Source organism: Sorex araneus, chromosome 1, assembly GCF_027595985.1.
Source record: "Sorex araneus isolate mSorAra2 chromosome 1, mSorAra2.pri, whole genome shotgun sequence".
NCBI classification, from domain to species: domain Eukaryota; kingdom Metazoa; phylum Chordata; class Mammalia; order Eulipotyphla; family Soricidae; genus Sorex; species Sorex araneus.
In genome coordinates this window covers 269,008,752-269,030,866 of record NC_073302.1, presented here as the reverse complement: position 1 = coordinate 269,030,866, position 22,115 = coordinate 269,008,752, and the positions used below count along the sequence as shown (strand labels likewise).

General features: G+C 40.5%; 1 protein-coding gene across 5 annotated transcripts in view; it reads left to right on the top strand.

Moving 5' to 3' along the window:
- KLF12 (KLF transcription factor 12) overlaps positions 1 to 22,115 on the top strand; it is a 724,988-nt gene that overhangs the window by 425,591 nt on the left and 277,282 nt on the right. For all 5 annotated transcript variants that reach the window (XM_055142719.1, XM_055142658.1, XM_055142836.1 and 2 more), the window contains one exon: positions 20,495 to 20,584. In XM_055142719.1, coding sequence (XP_054998694.1) covers positions 20,495 to 20,584 — 90 coding nt within the window. The remainder of the gene's footprint in view (positions 1 to 20,494; positions 20,585 to 22,115) is intronic.

The window sequence follows — 22,115 nt, the reverse complement described above, 5'->3', positions numbered from 1 at the left end:
CTTCTGTACTATCTCTCAGAAACCTGTAGCTGCCAAGGTGTGATTCTCAACATCCTGTTGACTCTCTACTTGGGGACAGGAAGGAGGTAACAGTTTGCCTGTGACCTGACTTTAACAAAATGTGTGATTTATGCGTACTCAGCTTTTTACTTGTTATGTTGGATTGGCAGCCTGAAGCTTTCTCCATGGTGGAATGGAAACAAAATGCTTGAGGGATATTTTTAGTTCCGTCAGATATTCAGTGTGTGGAGAACCCAGATCTTTTCCTCAGAACTCTCTAGGAATTTATCAAATAACAATTCCAGTGTTGTTATGTAACTGGAGAATGTGGGTTAAAGGATTAGAGGCCAGGAGATTGGGGAGAGCTGCAGAAAGAACAGAAGTACACTTGTCTGTGCTTATTTTAAGATGATATATTTTGTTTAATCAGATCAGCAGACTGGCGTGATAGCACAGCAGGTAGGGCGTTTGCCTTGCACGTAGCCAACCCGGGTTTGATTTCTCTGTCCCTCTCGGAGAGCCCGGCAAGCTACTGCAAGTATCCCGCCCGCACAGCAGAGCCTGGAAAGCTCCCTGTGGCGTATTCGATATGCCAAAAACAGTAACAAGTCTCACAATGGAGACATTACTGGTTACCACTCAAGCAAATTCATGAACAACAGGACGACAGTGCAACAATGCTATAGTGCAGTTACAAATCAGATCAGGTTAGTAAAAAATTTTTTTTCTACTGCTGTACTTTTTTGGACAGTAACAGAAATGATTGTTTTCTTGTAAGACCAAGTTCTTTCAAAATATGCTCCTTAGCTTCTCTCTGTAATGAGAAAAAAAATTTTGGCTCATAGTTTCTTTCCTCAAGAGACTAAATTTATAGCACCAGAGCATACTGGGAAGTGTCTATCGCTAGGGATTGTTTACGGCATGAAAAAGTTTATATCATTTGAATATCAAACAGTAGTATATCATAGATCTCTGTGTAATTTAAGTATCTTCAAACTTTAGTTCATAACCTCCATACTTGTGGCAATATTATAGATTTCGAATGGCAGTTACAAATATAACTTGATCAATATGTACTGTTCACTTTCACGTATGGATTTTTTGCTGATATTGATTAGATTTTAGCTAACATATATACATGTAGTAGTAGCACAGCGGTTGGGTGTTCGCCTTTCACACGGCCGACCCGAGTTTGATTCCTCCGCCCCTCTTGGAGAGCCCGACAGGCTACCGAGAGTATCAAGTCCGAGTGGCAGAGCCTGGCAAGCTACCCGTGCATATTGGATATGCCAAAAAACAGTAACAATAAGTCTCTCAATGAGTGACTGGTGCCCACTCGAACAAATCGATGAGCAACGGGATGACAGTGATAGTGATTATATGTTTGTTCGCACTTTCTGGGTTAAAGTATTGCTCATTTCTCTAATCCTTTGTTTTTGCTGCTAAGTTTTTGCAGTGCCAGGGATCAAACCCAGGGCCAAATTCTCTGTTAGTATTCATACCCATCACCTCTCTGTTTTTCTGTGAACTCATTTGGCTCTTTCCTAATATCTATCTTTGAACTCCTTTTGAAATTTTACGTGAAATTTATAAAATGTGAGAAAATAACTCAAGGCAATAATGGATTTTTCTGTGTATTTTCCTTCGGTATTTTCTTGGTCTCTGTATTGCAAGCATTATTTTTTGCAAATATGGCAGCATATTTTCTTCTTTCACTTAAGTATGATCATTTATCTACTAGAAAACAAGGCTATATACTATAAATTTAGAGAATAAGTACTGTTTAGTGATTTGTCTGATTTATTCAACTCATTCTGTATTGTTTGACCTTCGGACTATTTCTTTTGGAATTTTGAAAATATGGATTGCAGTGTGGTATTGTACTTTTAAATATGAGTTTAATCAGTCATTTTCTTAGAGTGGCACTTTTGATAACTTCATTATTTTTACCAGAAGTTTGTTTCTTTATTTTGTTTTGGGGCCACACCTGGAAATTCTCAGGGTCCAGTCCTGGCTCTGTGCTCAGGCATCATTCCTGGTGGTGTTCAGGGGACCAAATAGAAGGCCAGGGATTGAACCCAGGTTGGCTGTGTACAACACAAATGCCCTACCTTCACCTTACTAGGATATTTGTATATCTTCCAGATTTTTCCAGATTTTACAAGCCTTTAAAGTTAATGTTGAAAAAAACTTCATTTTGTAGTACTTCACACTTTATTTCCTGTAGTTTTTTGTATTCAGATATTGACAATGGTTTATAATGGTCTTTTCTTTATAAATAAATCATTTATGTAAGAGTATGCTAAAAGATGGCTTTATTCTTTTTAAACTCAGCAGCAATATATTTGGTTTTCATGTTAGTATCTACGTGTTATTATACTTAAGAATTATGTACCTATACTAAGTCTCTTTATTTTAAATAAAGTAATCCTGTATGCTTAATTTATTGATACATTGTATTATGCACTTATATTAGCTAACAGTATACATGTATTATCTATGTAATATGCAACTAACTAAAATGCTCCTTTTTGAGACACTTTTAATCCTTTGTAATAATAGACTTTAATGCTTCTCCTTTATTGGACTCATTTTACTTAAAATAAGCCAAAGTTTCAAAGTCTTCCTTGTGATATTAACTATTTCCTGGCACCAATGATCTGGTAGATATACCCTCTAATACTGGTTAGGATTAAGTTAGTTAAGCCCTAGATCTAATTAATGAACAATTTCTCTCTGGCACTAGCTGTCTGTAGTAGTGAAATGGGGAACGTGTGGCAGCAGAAGTCTGAGATGCCAGGTGAAGACCAGTTCTAACTGGGGGAGAGAAAAAGTGGGGTGTGCCTTGGCACATGCCATTTGGGTTATCTAGAGGAAGAGCTTCAGCCTAGGAAGCAGCATTATTCATGTGATGCACCGTGTCACTCCTTGAAGACACTCTTTTCCTTCCTTAATTTGGTTTGGATTTATAGATTGCGGCTTGCCCATGGAATGTTCACTTGGAAATGGGAACCAGTCAGTTAGAACATACTTGGGAATTTTTCAGAGATAGAGAACAAGGCACTGTGGTTACTGGAAGTTGATTATTCAAGTTCCACTGAGTGATGGTTGTTCCCTGCCTGTTTTTCAGTGGAAGCACCACTGGTATGCATGGGAGCTCTTTGTTCGATTGGGACTGATTCCCGCATTGAGGATTTCTTTCAGCACACCTGAACTCTGAGCTCTAAAGGCCAACAGAACTTCTACAACTTGCATCATTTACATAAAACTTCTCACTTCTCTTCCCTTCCCTTCTTTCCTTGCCCACTTTCAGTTCACAGAATGACTGGGTGGGTAGAGAAATTAGATCATGGTACCCATGCCAGGTGAGGTCTGCTGAAGTGATAACATGGAAGAGCTTTTGTATTGTAGACATTAAAAGAAATTTATATATGTCATTAAAATATTTTTCAAGACTCTCTTCAAATGGAATAAAAGCACTAATGTATTTTATTTATGCCATTTGGACTGAAATAGCATTTCAATCTGAGTTAAAAATGAAGAGATGTTCTACATTTTCTTTTTCATATGAAAATCCAGTGTGTATTTTACATATAAAGTGTATCTAAATTTGGGTCCTAGTCATGTTTCAGCTGCTTGGCAGCTGCAAATAGCTCAAAGCTACCCAGACACTACACACACAGACCGTGTATGGACTAATGGAAGTGAATTTGTGGTTTGCCTTGCCAGCATGTTCTCTATCTTCTAAAAATGAATTCCTTTCTTTCTATGAATTGGCAGTAAGATCCTCAAGAGACCTCTTAGCCCTCACATCATTTAACTTTAGGGTAAGAAAGCAAGCTTCTTCCTCCTTTGCACAGACTTTGTTGTAATAAAGTTTTAGTAATCCATGCTGATTTTCATTTGTTCTTTTGGTCTGCTGCTGCTAAATGAAATTGCTTCAAGAATGTGTTGGATTTTATATTACTGTAAGATAATATTTTTAACCAATCTAATAAAATAGAGACAGCTTTATATTTCAATTCACATTATAAATTAATGTGTTCAAGATCGAGGGGTCAGTCCTCATCGATATGAAGAAAAGCAAAGTATAAAACCCCTAGCAAATCATATGTAGAACTCAAAGTGAAACCTCCAGTGCTTAGTTTCTTGTTGAACGATCAGCCACCGTAGTCTCTGGGTTAATGAAGGTTTCTTATTTGGGGAACTTTTTTTGTTTTTTTGTTTGTTTGTTTGGGGGCCACACCTAATGATGGTGCTCAGGCTTAGTCCTGAGCTCAGGAGTCACTTCTGGTGGTGCTTGGGGACCATTTTTGATGCCAGGGGTTGAACTAAAGTCTACTCAGTACAATGCAATTGCTCTCACCTCTGTGTTATCCATCACCTCATTTGGGGGATTTTTCAAGGCAGCTTTGGTAGATTCTCATTAATCTTTTTAAGAGTGGGGCCAGAGACCTCTCCCCCCACACTTACTGCTGTCTAATACTGAGATACAGTTCAAGTCATCTCTCAATTCCAAGAACTTGAGCAAGCGAGCACATTTTCAGATCTTTCCTGGACTTTTTGTATTGGGTAGGTTGAAAAAATTAGATTTGAAGAGAGGAAAGAATGAATTTAAAAAAAAATTAATAAAGAAATATTGTAAAAAAATTACTAATGTTCCAGCTAAGTGTGTTTTGGGTGGGGGTGGGAGATAGCCTGGATTGGTATGAGGATTTGGGCACCACTTCTGGATATTTGGACAGCTGCTGCAGAGGGCAGTGCTGGGCTGAAGGATGCTATTCTATTCAGCCTCCCTGGTGCTGCTAGGAACCACCCGGCCGTCCTGGTGGTGTTGGAGGGGGCCTCTGATGCTGCCAGTGTCAGGGTGGGATGCAGGTGATGCTGGGGATGGAACCGGGAGCTTGTGCACACAAGACAAACCCCTCGATCCCTGTGATTTGCCTTCCCCTTCCTAGCTAATTTTCTTTTTGACGTTTTGGGTCACACTCAATGATGCTGAGGAGTTTCTCCTGACTCTGCACTCAGGAATTACTCCTGGCGGTGTTTGAGATACCATATGGGATGCCAGAGATTGAACCCGGGTCAAACCGGCAAATAATTCCCTTTCCACTGGATTATTACTCCGGCCCCTAAATGTTTTTTTTTTTTTGTAAAGTGAACTATATTCTTTAACTTTTATTATTTTGCTCTTAATTTGTAGATATGATAGGAAGTATTATCTAGCTTAAAATTTAATATTGTTTCCTAGTGAGTTAATCACGTAAGTAATTTTCAAAGGGCACTTACAGGGCTGGAAGGTAGAGCAGCAGGTAAAGAAGGTACTTGACTTGAATGCCGCTGACTCTGGTTTAATCCTCACTTCCACATATGGTTCCATGAACACTTCATAGAGTGATGCCTGAGCACCACCTATACCCGGCATCCCAACAAATATAAGGACATTCAATTTTTTTTTTCTTTATGGGTCACACCCAGCAATGCTCAGGAGTTACTCCTGGCTCTGCACTCAGGAATTACTCCTGGCAGTTCTTGGGGGACCATATGGGATATTGGGGATTGAACTCAGGTTGGCTGCATGCAAGGCAAACGCCCTACCCACTGTGCTATTGCTCCAGCCCCGATATTCAGTCTTAAAGCTTAAGTAATAACTTCCTCGCTCCTCCATCGCCCCCCTTCTTTTGATATATGGCCATGTCTCAGGGCAGTTTTGATTGTGAGAACTGTCGAGGGGAGTTTGTGCTCCTGGGATCCAGGGGGAGAAAGCCAGGATGCTGCTGAGCGTGCTGCAATGCATCGGGCAGCCCCTCCACCAAGGACTCCTCTGTTCTGTTATTGAAAGAATATGCTACTTCCTACAATGGACCTCCTGAGCTGGGCATATTTACTCTCTATGAGCAACATTCATTTTAACTATATTCAATGTAGCAGGAAAAGGTAATAGAAACTTCCTGGGTACAATAAGTTATACAGTTTTAAAATTATACTGTTTCTATTTTTATGGAGCAGGTTTATTAAAAGGCTGGTAGGAAGTTAGAAAGCCTGAATAAATGCTGAGCAGTTATATAATTCCTGAATATAAAAAAAAAAACAGTGTATTCGGCTTTCTATTGAATGAACTTTGTTTCTTTTCTGACTTTCATTGTGTTACATTTTAGAATTTGATAAGTACTCATGTACAAAAAAACAATAATCTGAGTTTGTTCTCCCCCCACCCCCCTCTCTCCTCTCTCTCATTTGTAGTTCTTCTACATTTCTTGAACAGATTCTCAGATCTTTGGACAGTGCAAGCAAGCTTTGTAGCTTCAATGCTACGATACTAGGACTTCTTGTTGCACAGCTCAGCAGTGCTTAGAACCATCAGGCCACCCACCAGTGCTGGGGGTCCCCAGTGATGCTCAAGGTGGGGGAGGTGGGGGCGGGCAGTGCTGAGGACATGAGGACATGCAGTCCATCTTGGTGTTCAGGTTTTATGTGGAACTCTTTTCCCTCCCTCCCTCCCTCCCTCCCTCCCTCCCTCCCTCCCTCCCTCCCTCCCTTCCTTCCTTCCTTCCTTCCTTCTCTTCCTTCCTCTTTATTTAGTCTTTTTGGGTCACACTCAGCAACACACAGGGGTCACTCCTGTCTCTGCACTCAGGAATTACTTTTATTGGTGCACAGGAATCCATGTGGGATACTGTGGATCAAATCCAGGTCAGCAGCATGCAAGGCAAATGCCCTACCCACTGTACTATGGCTCCAACCCTCTGTGGGATTTCTTGAGCACTCATATTGCAAGCTGTTTTGTAGGTATCTTCTCTATTCAAAAAAATATCTGTAAACTATACTATAGTAGTAACTAGGGCAAATGATTGTGACTTCATTATTTATTTTTCTTCTGTATCACTGTATCACTGTTATCCTGTTGATCATCGATTTGCTCGAGTGGGTGCCAGTAACGTCTCCATTTGTCCCTGTCACAAGCTACTGTAGCCCAATGGCGTCTGCTCACTCCAGGAACACAAAGAGCCTCAAACCATTCATTCACGGTCTTGACAAGCGAACCCTTGAATTCAGGATCCATTCATCCTAGCCCTGAGATTTTAGCAGCCTCTCTTTCCTCGTTCTTCCCAGCAGTGGGGCATTGGAGGCTCTTTCAGGGTAAGGGGAATGAGACTCATCATTGTGACTGTATTTGGTATATCGAATATGCGATGAAGAGCTTGTCAGGCTCTGCCATGTGGGCCGGATGCTCTCAGTACCTTGCCAGGTTATCTGGGAGGGAGAACTAGGCAATAAGAGGTCGAGTGTCTGCATTTGCTTCTGGGAACTTTATTTTATAGTCTCTGGATCTTAGCTGTTGATGGGATTACACAGTGCCAGGGGCAGTTTCTGGATGTGGCTGCCAAGCTATTGGAAAATGGGGTATCTGGGTGAAGGAGGCCCAGGCCCCATCCAAGCAGGCTTGGAGATATCAGCCCCAGTCCTGCACACCTGGGTTCCTCTGCCTGTTCCTTCATTCGTGCAGCTTGTCCGAATGTGTGGAGAGTGGCTTTGAGGATGGCTGTGGCTGGGTTCTGGACTTGTTCAGCTGCCAGGGCTCTGCTCAGGGTGGGGAGGGAAACTCAGTCTGCCTCACTCCAAGGGGCCCGGGTGAAGACAGCTAGGCAGAGGGGCAAGAGACTCTGCATAGCTCTCTTCCAGGAGCTTTGTTTTATAATCTCTGGATCTTGGCCTTAATGGGATTACTTGGCACCCTGGGACCGGGGGGCGGGGGCTGCAGTTTGTGGGTGTGCCTGCCAAGAGTCTCTTGACCCGAGCCTAGCTGTCTTCACTGGGGCCCCTCAAAGAGGGGCAGGTTGAGTTTCCCTCCCTGACCTGAGCAGAGCTCTGGCAGCCAAAGACCTCCGGAACCCAGTCACAGCTATGCTCAAGGCCAGTCTCCACATGTTCACATGTTCAGATGAGCCTTATGCATGAAGGAACCGACAGAGGAACCCACGTGTGCGGGGCCCAGGGATGAGATCTCCAAGCCTGCTCGGATCAGGCCTGAGCCTCCTCCACCCAGATCCCCCATTTTCCAGTAGCTTGGCAGCTATACCTACCAACTGCACCAAGGTCCAGAGACTATTTTTCTTCTAATGATATTATTTTATCTAATGATATTATTATAATAATACCTATAATAATATCTAATGATATTATTATACCACCTGATACTCTTGTATTAATCCTTGTTAGGTGAAGAAACTTACTGGTTCTTTTTTCTACCTTTTCTTATTTGAGACATGCATTAAAAAAGATCAAAGTCATGCCTAGAGTTTTCAAAGGTGTATTACATGCTTAATATTAAATATTAACTAAGTAAATGAGATATAAAATAAGAAAAGGTATATTGATTCTGAGAGAAATAAGATGCATTCTAATTCATTTGGTTAGTGATTTTTATGTGTTTTCTTTTTAACCATAAAGAGAACCTTAAGATTCATTCTTCTCTTTTTTTGATTTTGTTAGAGCAATCATTAGACTTCAAAAAACTAATTTGAATGCATGCTTCTCAAAAACATCTTGTTTCTAACTCTAGTACTATTTCTCCAGGCTGTGCCAGAGACAGGCACTCGACAGCTATGTTTTCATAAGATAATCCATTTTGGATTTGATAAGGAGCCACTTGACATACTTGTAGACCAGCAAAGGTGAAAATATAGGTCAATAGTCATTTCCTTTGTTTCCTACAGAAAATAAATGACTTAATATTTGATAGCAATCTTCATTTTCACTCGGCACGGAGGACCAGTGATGCTATTTCATTACAAATTCCTCTCACTATTCTGGATGTTTTCTCATTATTCTCCAAATGACTTTTCATAAAGGGAAAAGGCAGATGAATATGTTAATGTTAATGTTCAGTACTCTTAAACTTGTATTTTGGTACATACCTATTCTTTTTCTTTGTTTTAATAACTAGGAAAATTTGTAAAAACGATGATCCCAGAGAAAATTTTAATTGAAGCAGAGTTCATTCTTGTCTTATATATATAGCTAATAAGATGAATTGTTTACATAGTCTTTTTATTTTGTTTTGTTTGGGGGCTATACCCGAGAGTGCTCGGGGTTTGCTCCTGGTTCTGTGTTCAAGGGAACTGAACCAGAGTTCACCACATACAAACCAAGTGCCTTAGTCTTTGCACTATCTCTCTAACATGTAGTCTTATCATTTTTCAGAAACTCATTTCTGCCAAACCTGTTCCAATATTGTATAACTTTTACATTACTGGTATTTATTGTGTGACTTGCATGCTCAGTGTAAGAGGGATCTTTCTATATGTACAAAAGGTCTCAAAAATGCAAACATATCATGAATTTAAAGTATATTCCTAAATATTCGCATACCCAGGAGTGTAGTATGGTTTTTAAGGGTTGTAGGAGTAATATGTGACACAATCTACTTTCATGTATAGTCTGAAAAAGTTCATGTCATCTTGACTCTCTTTTGGCCCTACCACACTACTTCCATCACCTCTTCAGGCATCAAAATACTATTTTCTGTGTTAATTCTTCCTCTGAAGTATATTACTATTTTTTTCTTTGTTTTATTCATGTTCTCTTCATTGAACCCAGCATACCTGTCTTTTGGGCCTTGGTTAAGCTTGTGAGTTTCTGTCAGAGGAACCCAGGTATGCTGGATCCAGGGCTGAGATCTCCAAGCCTGCTCAGATCGGGACTGGACCTCTTTCACCCAGATCCACAGTTTTCTAGTAGCTTGGCAGCCACAACCACAAATTTGCTCTGATGCCATGTAATCTCATCTACGGCCAAAATCCAGAGACTATAAAACAAAGCTTCAGGAAGAGAGTGATGCAGAATCTCCTTCCCCCATGCTAGGCTGTCTTCACTCGGGCCCCTCAGAGGGGGATGGATTGAGTTTCCCTCCACACCCCAAGCAGAGCCCTCGGTTTTCGGCCAAAAACCTCCAGAACCCAGCCACAGCCATGCCCAAGGCACTCTCCACAGGCTCGAACAAGCCTCACTGATGAAGGAACCATCAAAGGAACCCAGGTGTGTGGGACCCATGGCTGAGATCTCCAAGCCTGCTTGGATCAGGACTTTACCTCCTCCACCCAGATCCCCAGTTTTCCAGTAGCTTGGCAGTCACATCCACAAACTGCCCCCGGCGCCATGTAATCTCATCAACGGCCAAGACCCAGAGACAATTAAAGGTCCTGGAAGAGAGTGATGCAGAATCTCACACGGCAGAGCCTGGCAAGCTACCCATGGTGTATTTGATATGCCAAAAACAGCAACAATAATGGGCCTCATTCCCCTAACCCTGAATGCACAGGGATGAATGAAGACGTTTTTGGTGCCTGCTTGAGCAAATCGATGAGTAATGAGATGACAGTGGTACAGTGATACAGTGAGAGTGAATTAACTGCCCAGTCCTCTACTTCAAATTCTCGATGTGTATAAACCATCTTCCAAATTCAGTGGAATCAGTTCTGTCTTTCTAAACACAAAGCTTAACCCATTTATTGTTGTTGACTTTTAGTTTGGGGGCCATATCTAGCTGTGCTCCAAGGAGACACCCAGCATAGTACTTGGGGGGTATTCCTGACTGTTCCCAGGAGACTCATGAGGTACTGGGGGTCATACTGATGCCTCCTGCATACCAGTCTTTCCAGCTATCTCCCCAGTCAACAAATTATGTTTTTTCTGACAAATCATTGTGTCTTCATGTCATCAACTGTGCAGTGCCTAAACACACTTTCCCACTTTTCCTCAGCCTCTTTTTCAATCAATGAACCTTTGTATCTGGTTCACCTGCACACTGACAACTAGCATTGAACAGGAATTAGAGAAGTCTTTTGAAATGAATAATCATAGCATTTATGAACATTTACCACCAGATCTCAAGTTACCTTTCTCATCTCTCTAATTTTACCTCTAATGTTTCAACCATCCTACTTTTGTCCTTTCCACAAATACTGGAAATTTCAACATCCCAAGGCTTCTTTTCCCATCTGTCAACAATCAGCTGTTCCTCTCCTGAACCCAAGAAAAGGAATTGCTTTTACATCTGTCCACGTGTACTATTTCACTAGAACAATAAATATTAACTGAGCCCATGTTACATGTTAAACATGAGTTTAGAAGTTGAGTAAGTAATGCTGCTAGGAACATAAAGATACAATCCTCCTGGAATCGCTAAAATTGCAAATCAGAAATTTGTCAGGTAATGATTGGTACAGAAATGGAACAGATTGATCAGAGGCCCAGGGGAGAGGTCATTTTAAAAATGAGTTATAGCCTGAGCAGAATGGTAGGAAATGGGCTGAGTAACTTATCTGAGCAGGCTTTAGACTTCAGAATGAACTTCCCATAAGTGCATCTGCGCAGTGCATTCAGGCCTTCATCAGTCTGAAGCATAGCCATGCAACTTTGCAGCCAGAGTCCTCAGTCCTCTGCTGTGGCCGCCTTGGAGAGCAGGTACTAGCCTCGGAGTAGGCTCCTCCTACTTTCATAACCCTGGGAAGGTTGTGTCATTGCTCTCTTCATTTGCATGTTAAGATTGGGCCTATTTTGTGGCTGGAGGATAGTACTGTGGGTAGGGTGCTTGCTTTCCATGAGACCTACCCAACCCAGGTTCTCTCCCCAGTAGCAACAAGGTCCCTTGATGCCACCAGGCATAATTCCTTAGTTAGAGCTTGGGAGTAAGCCTTGAACTCAACTGAGTGTGTTCCCCAAACAAACAAAACAAAACAAAAAAACCCAAATCAAAACAAGACCTACTTTATGTTATTGGAGCTCAAAACAAAGCTATTGTTTTTTTTTTGTTTGTTTTTTTGTTTTGTTTTGTTTTCTGTTTTGTTCAATAAATTTTTAGGTACCTTGGTAGTTTCTGGTACTCAGATCACTGTCACTGTCATCCCATTGCTCATTAATTTGCTCGAGCAGGCACCAGTAATATCTCCATTGGGAGACTGGTACTCAGTTATTTTTAATAAATCAATGAATAAATTATAGTGAATTTAAGCATGTGAATTAGTATCTGGTATGCTGTTGAGCAACTGTTGTGATAGTTCTTAATAGTACTTGGGGACAGGGGTGGAATTTTGGGCCACATCCAATGGTGCTCAGGGCTTATTTCTGGCTCTGCACTCAGGAATCAGTCTTCACTCAGGCATTGCTCACTGGACCACATACTCTACTGGGGATCAAACAAAGGCTCAGCCATGTGCAAGGCACATGCCTTACCTGCTGTACCATCTCTTCGGTGCAGTTAGTGTTTTATAGATTGAATGTCAGTGATCATACCGGTTGCACTGCAAGTTTAATTGACCCTGTGCAGGGCCTCTTGGCCATGTCAGACCTACTGAAGCTCATTTCTGTCCATCATGTGCCCAGAGTAGAGGAGGCCTGTGGGCCTGGCCTGGAGCTCACCGGTCTGTCCTCGCTGTTCTCCTAGCACTACCCTCTGCTGGAACTGAGCCTTCAGAATTTATTTTTTGTCCTCTTGCTTCTGGAGAAAATCTTGACTCCATTGTCCTTTCGCAGGATTTCACCCATTCTCTCTTTCTCCTTCTCTTGCTTTCTTTTTTTTTTAAGAACTGAGATACAGGGGCAGAACAGTAGTACAGTGGGTAGGGCACTTGTCTTGCACACAGCAGACCCAAGCTTGATCCCTGGCATCTCTTATGCTTTCTCATCGCGCGTTGCTAGGAGTGAGCCCTGAGCTTAGAACATAGAATAAACGCTGAGTCCGTTGGATGTGGCCCCAAATTCAAACCAACCCAAACAAAAATAAAAACCAAGATATCCTGAGATACAGTTGACGTATTTTTTTAATTTCCAAGGTGCAGCATAATCGTCCTATATGTGTAAATGTTGAGAATGGTGCCCGTAGTCAATCTAGCTCACGTCTCTCGCTATACGTTGTTACATACTTTTGTTCCGGTGATGATAACTTGTAAGATTTACTCTCTGCAGCTTTGCAATGGTGCAGTGTTGTGAACTGTGGCCGCTGCTCTGATCTACATCCTGGTGTCATTTGTTTTGTGACTGCAAGTCTGTGCCCTTTTGACCTCCTTCACTGCTTTCCCCACCCTCTTGTCTCTGGCATCCACCCTTCTGTTTTCTCTGTGTGGTTTCTAGTTATTTGTGTGTGCGTGTGCATGCATGCGTGTGTGTGTGTGTGTGTGTGTGTGTGCAAGATTCCACATATAGGTGAGATCAGATATTATTTGTCTTTGTCTAACTTATTTCACTTAGCATGAAGCCCTCAAGATCTATCTGGGTTACCGTTACCACAAAGGACACTCATTCTTTCTTGGTCTTTTTCACCAAGTAACTCCCAACTTCCTCATCTTCAGCTGACATCATGTCTCATCACCACCAGTCACCAACCCTTAACCCTTTCCTATGCCTAATCCACCTGTTCATGTTATCGCCTGCTTAGCTGACTTGAACCTTTGTCCTCGCTTCCTCTCTCTGGTTTTGGTGGGTTGTTGACATTTTTCTTGCTTCTGTTCTGGAGACCTGGCTCATCCCTGTATCTCCTGGAGTACCTCAGAGTGCGAGAACATGCCTTGGTGAAGGGTGAGGGTCTGGTGTATTAGAGACGCCACGGCCCAGCCAGGGCATGTTCATGAAAAGATCTGGCCGACTTGCCACCCCCAGGTGTTAAAGATTTTCAGAAAGAATCTGGAGGACAAACATAACATTCAGTCAGAATTTGCATTCCTGCCGGGGAGGGGAGTGCTCCGTGAAAGCTCCGGTGTCATTTCACCAGCCTCTGCACAGTGAACAGAAGAGGAGAAAGCAAGCATCTGTTGTAATTTCTGAAAATTTATTAGGGCTCTTTGAAAATGCCAGCAGCAATTTTGGCTTTCAGTTTGGGTTGAGTTGGTTGCCCTTTTGAAAAGCATCCGTTTGCAGTTTGATTATGAACTTGTCAGTTTTTTTTTTTCATGGCTAGCTTAGCTACTCTCACTAGGAGTATTTCTAAACTATTCATTGAAACTAGATGTTGTTGGAAAAGTTTAGAATTTTGCCTATGTAGGAAGCAGAATTATTCCTACTTTTGTGGAAAAATAGGGATTTTTTTTTTTTTGTGTACAGATTCATCGATTCTTATAAGACACACAATTCCACATTTCAGTGTGAGGGTTTTCCTGGAAGGGCTTTGGTTTTAAGACTTGAGTGCAAATATTTCAGAATAATAGACCTATGGATCATTAAAGTCACTGACAGGAGTTTAAGTGGGAATCTCAATCGGTCTGTTATATAACTCCCATTTTTGCCAATAAAATATGGTTGTTAAAGAGATAACCAAATTTGCCATGCTGTGAAGAAATGAAACATGAAATGGTGGGCTAGAATGCCAGCCTTGTGTTGGAACTGAGATTTGTTTGGCACCATTTCAGGTGCTTTTGGTTTTGCACATGCCCTCTAAAAGAATGAGTTATCAATTGTGATGCTATGTGAGCACAGAAAGATGTGATTTTACATGCAGTCTAAGTGATTATAAATTAAATGCAATTCTCAAATCTCTCTCTTGAGCATACGACTAAGAAGATGAAGTTACTGTTTCATGCAAGGACATGAAAGTATTGCAAAAGTATTGAATGAACCAGCAAAGGAAGAAACATTTTCTAAACTGGGTAGCAGATAAGATTACCATAGATTTTTCTGGACGTTGAAATCAGTATGACACCAATTTGCTAGATTGATTATCAGATATTTCCAGGTAGTAACATATAATCTCATGAAGTCAGTACTTTGAAAGCTTAATTTAAAGGCAGAGAAAAGCGAAATAGCTTTGAAACCCAGAGTTTATTTTGACCTCACATTGTTGTTGCCCCAGATGTTGCTAGCGGATGTTCCACATCCAGTTCATTGAGTCAATGTCAGTTCAGTTCTCTGTAACAAAAAGTGTTACCGACATTTCAGGGTCTGTTTGTTGGGGCACTCAACAAGGCACTTATTTACCTCCTCCTCCTCATTGATACGAAAAATACTGATGTAGTGTTAGAGCCTGAGAACTAGAGAGAGGGAGGGAAGAAAGTGTAGTGGCTATAACCTCAGGCTGATCCAGACAGCTTTTCCTCTTGTCTTGTGACCTTGAACATTCTACTTCCTGTGTCTTTGATGCCTCATCTTCAGATAATACAGCCTCAACCTTTTCGGTTTCTGTGAGGATGAAATGAACATATCAGGCTCTAGAGAGAATAGAATGGACAAGCCACTTGCCTTGTATACTGCCAACCCTTACTTGGTCCCTGGTAACACATATGGTCCCTGAACACCGAGCCAGGAGTAAGCTCCAAGCATGGTCAAGTTGACTACCACATAGATAAACAAAATCCATACGATGAACATCTGTCTCTGCAGCTCCCAGCACAGGGCAGGCCCCTAGTGAATCAGCAGATAGTAGCGCTTGTGATATGTTCCCAGTGGTGCCCTAAAATGATTGGTTCTTGCTCTGTGATTTGTTGTGTACCAAAAGAAAACAAGCCATTGCCTGGGCATGATTCTGATTTATTAGACTTGTGGTCCTCTCCTTACACAGAGTAAGAGGAATCCACCAGAGTAAGAGGAATCCACTGATTCTCTTACATCTCAGTGCTCAAACATGGTTGGAATACGACTGTTCCATTTCTGCAAATGTCTGACCTGTTTGTTAGTTGATTGTTGAGTATTGAGAAATATTCCTGCTTTTCATTTTCTTTTAATTGGGTGGTGGTGGTGGTGGTGGTGGTGTGTGTGTGAGTGTGTGTGTGAGTGTGTGTGAGCATGCACGTGTGCGCGTGCTCGGGTAGGGAGTGTGGGTGTTGAGGTATTGGACTATATTCAGCTATGCCCAGGGGTTACCTCTGGCTCTGTTGTCAGGAATCACAAGCTTGTGGTGAAGCTTGGGGGACCATATTTAATGTTGGGGATCCAACCCAAGGCAAGGCTGCTGGGGTAGAATAAACTAGGGAAGACTGAGTTCTCTAAGGAAAAAAAAATTAAGCTAAGGCTAACTCAAAGGTATTCTGATTCTGTCGCTTATTTTAAAGGAAAAAGTACCCCAACATTTATACTTTTAGTCAGTTGTAGCATTGAAAATGTAAGATATACATTGTAAATCTTCTAGCATCTTCTATGAAAGTATTTTAGTTAATCTTTGCAATGATTCCTAAATTACTTCTCAGATGCCCTGAACCTCACTCTTTAACTTAATGGGAGCCTGGAGGGGGTCCTGGGGGCAGTGTTGCTATTTATTGTCACTTGTTTTCAGACAGAATTTAAGATGTATACTTCTGAATATGTACTGTCCCTTCAGTAATCAAAGCACACAGTAGTAGATATTTTTTTATGAAAGAAAATCTAGTTTTAAAAGTTAGTCTGTTGAATAGTGACAGGTGGGTCTTGGTTTCTATAAACGTGCAAACTGGATGCCCGCACTGAGGAGAGAGAAACAAAGCTTCATTGTGGAGTAGAACAGAGGGCCATTGTGCACCTGGGAAGTCACCCTCTCCTATATTTTTTATGATGTATGATCATTGAATGTCACTCTTTTCCTTTCTGCTCCTTCTATGAGAAATATTTTGAGATGTTGGGGTCAGAGTGGTAGTACTACTGACAAGGCATTGCCTTGCACGGGGCTAACTCAGTTTTAATTTCTAGTACCCCATATCACTACAAGTAGTGATCCCTGAGCACAGATCCAAGAGTTAAATCCTGAGCAGGTATGGTCCCCACCCCCCTCAAAAAAAGAAGTGTTTTGAGTTTCAAGACCTGTGGTGATTGTGCTAACAGGGATTATTACTCTGTTAAAACCTTTTATTCCTCCCTCCATTCTCATTTACTGCTCAGATAGTTAGTTATTAGCTAATAACTGTAATGGAAGCTATTAATGGATAAAATCGACCCTTTTGACTCAGGTAATGTGTGTATACGAACATATGTGTATGAAAGTGTGCACAAATTAAAATGCTGAGGTTGTATAATGTCAAAATGTTACTCACAACATAAATATACCAAAAGGGCTATGTTACTAAAATTGATGACTGTGTAATTTTATTTACCTCTTGGGAATCAGTTGAGCTATTGATTCCATAGCAAATGTGTTTTGATTAAGATCATGGCAAGATATGTTTGACAGCAACTCCAAATTACTAGAGTTTATTACATATTTAATGTCTATAGTCAACTGAGATTGTATGTATCTGATTTTAGCTTAGAGAGATAAATCTGTCGATATTTTGTTCCAAGGACTGTATCGTCAGTGCTGTAAAATTGTCATGCCCTCTATAAAACCATCCACCTTCCTGGATGGTTTGTAACATGGGACAGGGCTTAGAGCTTATATTTATTCTCAACAGGGTTATGAGTATGGAGGTTAATGTACTTCGTGTGTACATACGGTGCACTTTTCAGGTATATTTACTGATAGAATCTCTACTAGTTAAGACCTGTTTCCATTTTTTTTTTCCACATCAGCATTTGCTGTTTATGTTTTTTTCTTAGGTAGTTGTGACTGTATCTATTCTTAAAAAGTCATGGAGAAATATACCCAGGGAAAACTTAATTTCTTGAAAGCTTTTGAAAAAATTTTTTTGACCTTTGTATGAAATTAAAATGTGCATGTTGTTTTTATCTCATGTAGAATTAATCAGGGACAATGATTTTTTTTTTAAAGCCCGCCCTGAACACAGGAACACATATTTAAATATACTCAACAGAACATGGATGCCTTCAGGTTTTTATGATTTATCAGTTTTTAACTTTGAAGACTCTGGTTAGCTTGCACTTTTTGAACTAATGAGTTTATCACAGCCAGTGAGGAAAATGGTTAGAGTATATCAGCTGTAAATTGGTGCAAAGCACTAAAAGGGACATTAGCCTCTAATCAGATTCTAACAGTTCATTAAACCTGCCTTTCCACAATAGCTCTTTGTCTTTTCCCCCTTCTTTGCAGGGCATCTTCTTGCCTTTTTGTCTGGGCAAGACCTCCTCCAGGGTAGGCAGCAATATCAACTCATCCTTCATTGTCTACCAACCAAACAGCCTAGGGGATGCTTTGTTAAGGTAGATTCCTGGCATCACTTTGAAAAGGCAGGGGAGTGGAGCTCTCAATGCTCCCTGCAAGAAGGCTTTCCTGAGACACGGTGGTGGCAAGCCAAGCTGGCTGCTTCCAACCGTGGAAGCAAGTGACACTTTAGGAATTGAGATCTTTGCCTGATGTGTAAACAATCTACCAGCCTCCATGAAAGGATTTTCGGCTTGTAACAAATTAACCAAGCTTGCTGCTTCTATGGTTGTTTCTTCTGCTCCAAGCCCGTAGGATCTTTAGTTCCCTCGAAATGAGGGCAAATCTCAAGCAAACTTTTTCGAGAAATGTATCGTGCCAATTTCAATAATATTTTACATTTCTAAGAAAACAACATGACAGTAGTAATTTGTTTTCTTTTTTTTATTACCTAATAGACTAGGCAGCATGAAATTTTTTAAATACTCCAGTTCACTCCAGAGTAAATTTGCCTTTCTTTCTTGTTGATTTCTCTAAGCAAATATTTGTGATAGGAAGTCCTATGAATTTTAGCTCTTAGGATATTTTTTTCTTAACAAAAAGAGCCTGAAAATAGGAGAAATAATTAGCCTTCCCTCTACTGCACTCTGTTGGTATTATTTGGTAATAAAACGTTTAATTTATGTTGTTTTGAAGTGCCAGTTGCTTTTATTTAACCCTTTGTTAGAAAAACTTCTTTAAGACAGGTGAAAATCTGATGTTTTAAAAATATTGATCTTTAAATAAATACATAAATAAATAAATAAATAAAAATCTTTAAAAAAAATAAAATAAAAATATTGATCTTAGTTACTGTATAGACAAAATATTTAGAATTCGATCAAATCAATAAAAAAAGGCTAATCATTGTCATGCGGTTCTATTAATTAAGAATAATCCTTCTAAATGGACTAGTGACTGAACATGATGGCCACTCAATACCCCTATTGCAAACCACAACACCCAAAAGGAGAGAGAGATATCAAATTGGAATGCCCTGCCACAGAGGCGGGGTGGGGTGGGGGGATGGGATTGGGGGTGGGAGGGATACTGGGTTCATTGGTGGTGGAGAATGGACACTGATGGAGGGATGGGCTCTTGAACATTGCATGAGGGAAAAACAAGTACGAAAATGTGTGAATCTGTAACTGTACCCTCACTGTGACTCTCTAATTAAAAAAAAATAATAATAATCCTTCTAAACACTCAAATCATTTTGATTAGTGTAGTTTGCATATGATGGGAAAGTTGGCTTTCTAAATAAATACGTGTATATGTTTATATGTACATGTATATCTTTATTTCGTTTGGGAGCCACACCCAGCAGTGCTCAGCCCTTACCTCTGGTTCTCCACTCAGGGATCACTCCTGGATCACTTCGGGCATGCTCAGGAGACCGTTTAGGTTGCTAGGATTCAAACCCAGATCAGCCATGTGCAATGCAAGCATCCTACCTGCAGTACTATCACTCTAGCCCCTAAAGATATTTCATTTTATTTTATTTTGGGGTCACACCTGGTGACGCACAGGGGTTAGTCCTGGCTCATGCACTCAGGAATCACTCCTGGCAGTGCTCAGGGGACCGTATGGGATGCTGGGAATCGAACCCGGGTCGGCTGCGAGCAAGGCAAATACTCTACCTGCTGTGCTATCGCTCCAGCCCCCCTAAAGATATTTTAAAACATGAATCTGATTGTAGCTTTTCATGAGTGATGAAACATGGTTTTCTGATTCCCCACATAATAACCTTGATACAATATTTTTATAAATGTCATTTAAAATTTTATTGAGACGTAATAGAAATAAGATTTTTAGTTAAAAGTTTGAGGTAACATTCACCACAATAAGAAATTGTCATTTATTCTTTGGTTATTACTCCAACTGAAAAATTCAGCCTGACTTCAAGATGTGTGTGTGTGTTTATTTGGGTTTTATATGTAGAGATTTTCATTTGTCCACAATTGCCATAAAAACAAAGTTCAGTTTGGCTAGATAGAATTATATTGTCTTGTTTCAAAAATTTAGACTTTGATATTAATGATGGATATAAATTATGTCTTACCAAGTTCCTGCTGTATGAATTTCTGTACATAAACAGCCTTTGGAACTATTGCAGCTAGAAACTTGCCTTATATTTTATATCAGAGTTGCAAAATTGGATTCTGCTGTTCCAGTCCCATATAAATTAATGTAAGGATTCCTTACTCTAGTTTATTATAGTCTGACCTCCGACCCCAGAGGTCAGAGAATCAGACTGATTAATTCAACTTCTTGGTCATTATTTCAAATGAAAGTTCACAATGGGGCGATAATTGGTTGTGCTGATATTTTCATTTAATTATACTTCATTGTTATAAAATTAGGTTAGCAGTACTAAATGTACTACTGCAAAGGAAGACCCTACCAGATGTCCCTTCTTGAAGGCTTATAACTGAATTTCCCCCCTCTTTTTTTTATTACCAGAATATCAACCCCTTTGAGAACAGAATGTTAATGCTTGATGGGATGCCGGCAGTCAGAGTCAAAACAGAGCTTCTGGAATCTGAACAAGGGGTAAGTGAAAGTGTAAATTATGTGCCTTACTGGCCTCCATATTCCAGTGCCTTTATGTCATCTCGGAGGTTACCGTTAGAGCTTCCTGGTATGTGCAGAATGCTTCTGACTGTTCATTGGCGTAAAAGTTTTCCTTTCCAGAAAAACTCTTCTAAGGTTCCTTGCTGGTTTCTACTTATTTGCAACCTCAGTTATTGCTCATTTGGAAATGATAACCCTCTGAAATTAGGAAGTATAGAAAACTTAGTAACCAAGAGGTTTTATGTAAATTGGTGAATATTTCAGAATGCTAATAAAATCTAATGGAGAGAGGAAGTATTAATGAAATTTAATCAGAATATAGTTTCAAAGCCAGAATCGGTTGGTTCTTTTTAAATTAAGAAATTGCCGGGGCAAGATATGCACAGTCATGGGACGGATGTCTTAGGATATTTGTATTCTTCTTTTTACACTCTATGAGGAATCGAGTTGAAGAAATTGAAGTCCGTGGGTTTGAAAACACACAGAGCAGAAGAAAGAATATTTTATAGTGCCAGTCAATGTGGCTAATAAAAGTACAAGGTCTTTAGGTATGGCTAGATGTTCTTTAAAAAGTGTGTGGGATTTTGTAATTATTGACATTATTTGACTTTTCTGCTTAAAACCAGGAGAGATGCAGCAACAGCTTACCAAGTTTTGTATTTATGGGAGAGAACTTGTATATCTGAGTGCACATTAGCTTATTAAAATACTTCCACCATATGTGCCCTGGTGAAGAGACGGGTGTTTGAGCATTGTATAACTGAGACTTAAACCTGAAAGCTTTGTAACTTTCCACATGGTGATTCAATAAAAGAATAAAATAAAAAAAAAATACTTCCACCACTGAGACCAGGGAACCCCAGTAGGACATAAGTTGAATAAATATTTAACTGTCATTTCACTCATCCTTCTTATTTGTAAAATCAAAACAATAGCTATCATTTATAATCAGGCTATTTAAAAACTTGAAATGTGAATAAAGTATCAATCCATATATGTGATCAAAGGATGGTAAAGGGGTTACAGCACTTGCCTAACTCACATTGAGTGTGACCTCAGGCCAAACCCTGCACTGCAGAGAGCCCTGGAGTACTGCTGGAGCCACTTCAGAGTACAGGGTCAGAAATAGCTCTTGAGCACTGCAGTGTCTCCTAAAACCCCACCCCAAACCTGTTCTCCCCATATCCCCACCAAAAAAAAAAAAAGAAGAAGAAAATATATATATATACATGAGTTTATTTATGTAGGATTCCATTCGAGGGTCAGGATGCTGATCTGGAAAAAGATTTGTTGACTAGGGTTAGGAGCGCGTGGATGGTAGCAGTGAGAGGCCTCTTGGAAGCCCTGTCACCCGAGCCCTCTGGAACAGGGTCCTGGTCTCTCAGCGCATGCTTCCCGGCTCCAGTGTCTGCGTCTGCAACACCCCTGCCACCGTGCCAGGGCCACCTCTCACCTTTATGCTCAATGCTGATGTGGAAAGGCCTGAAAGAAACTTAAGCCACTAACACAA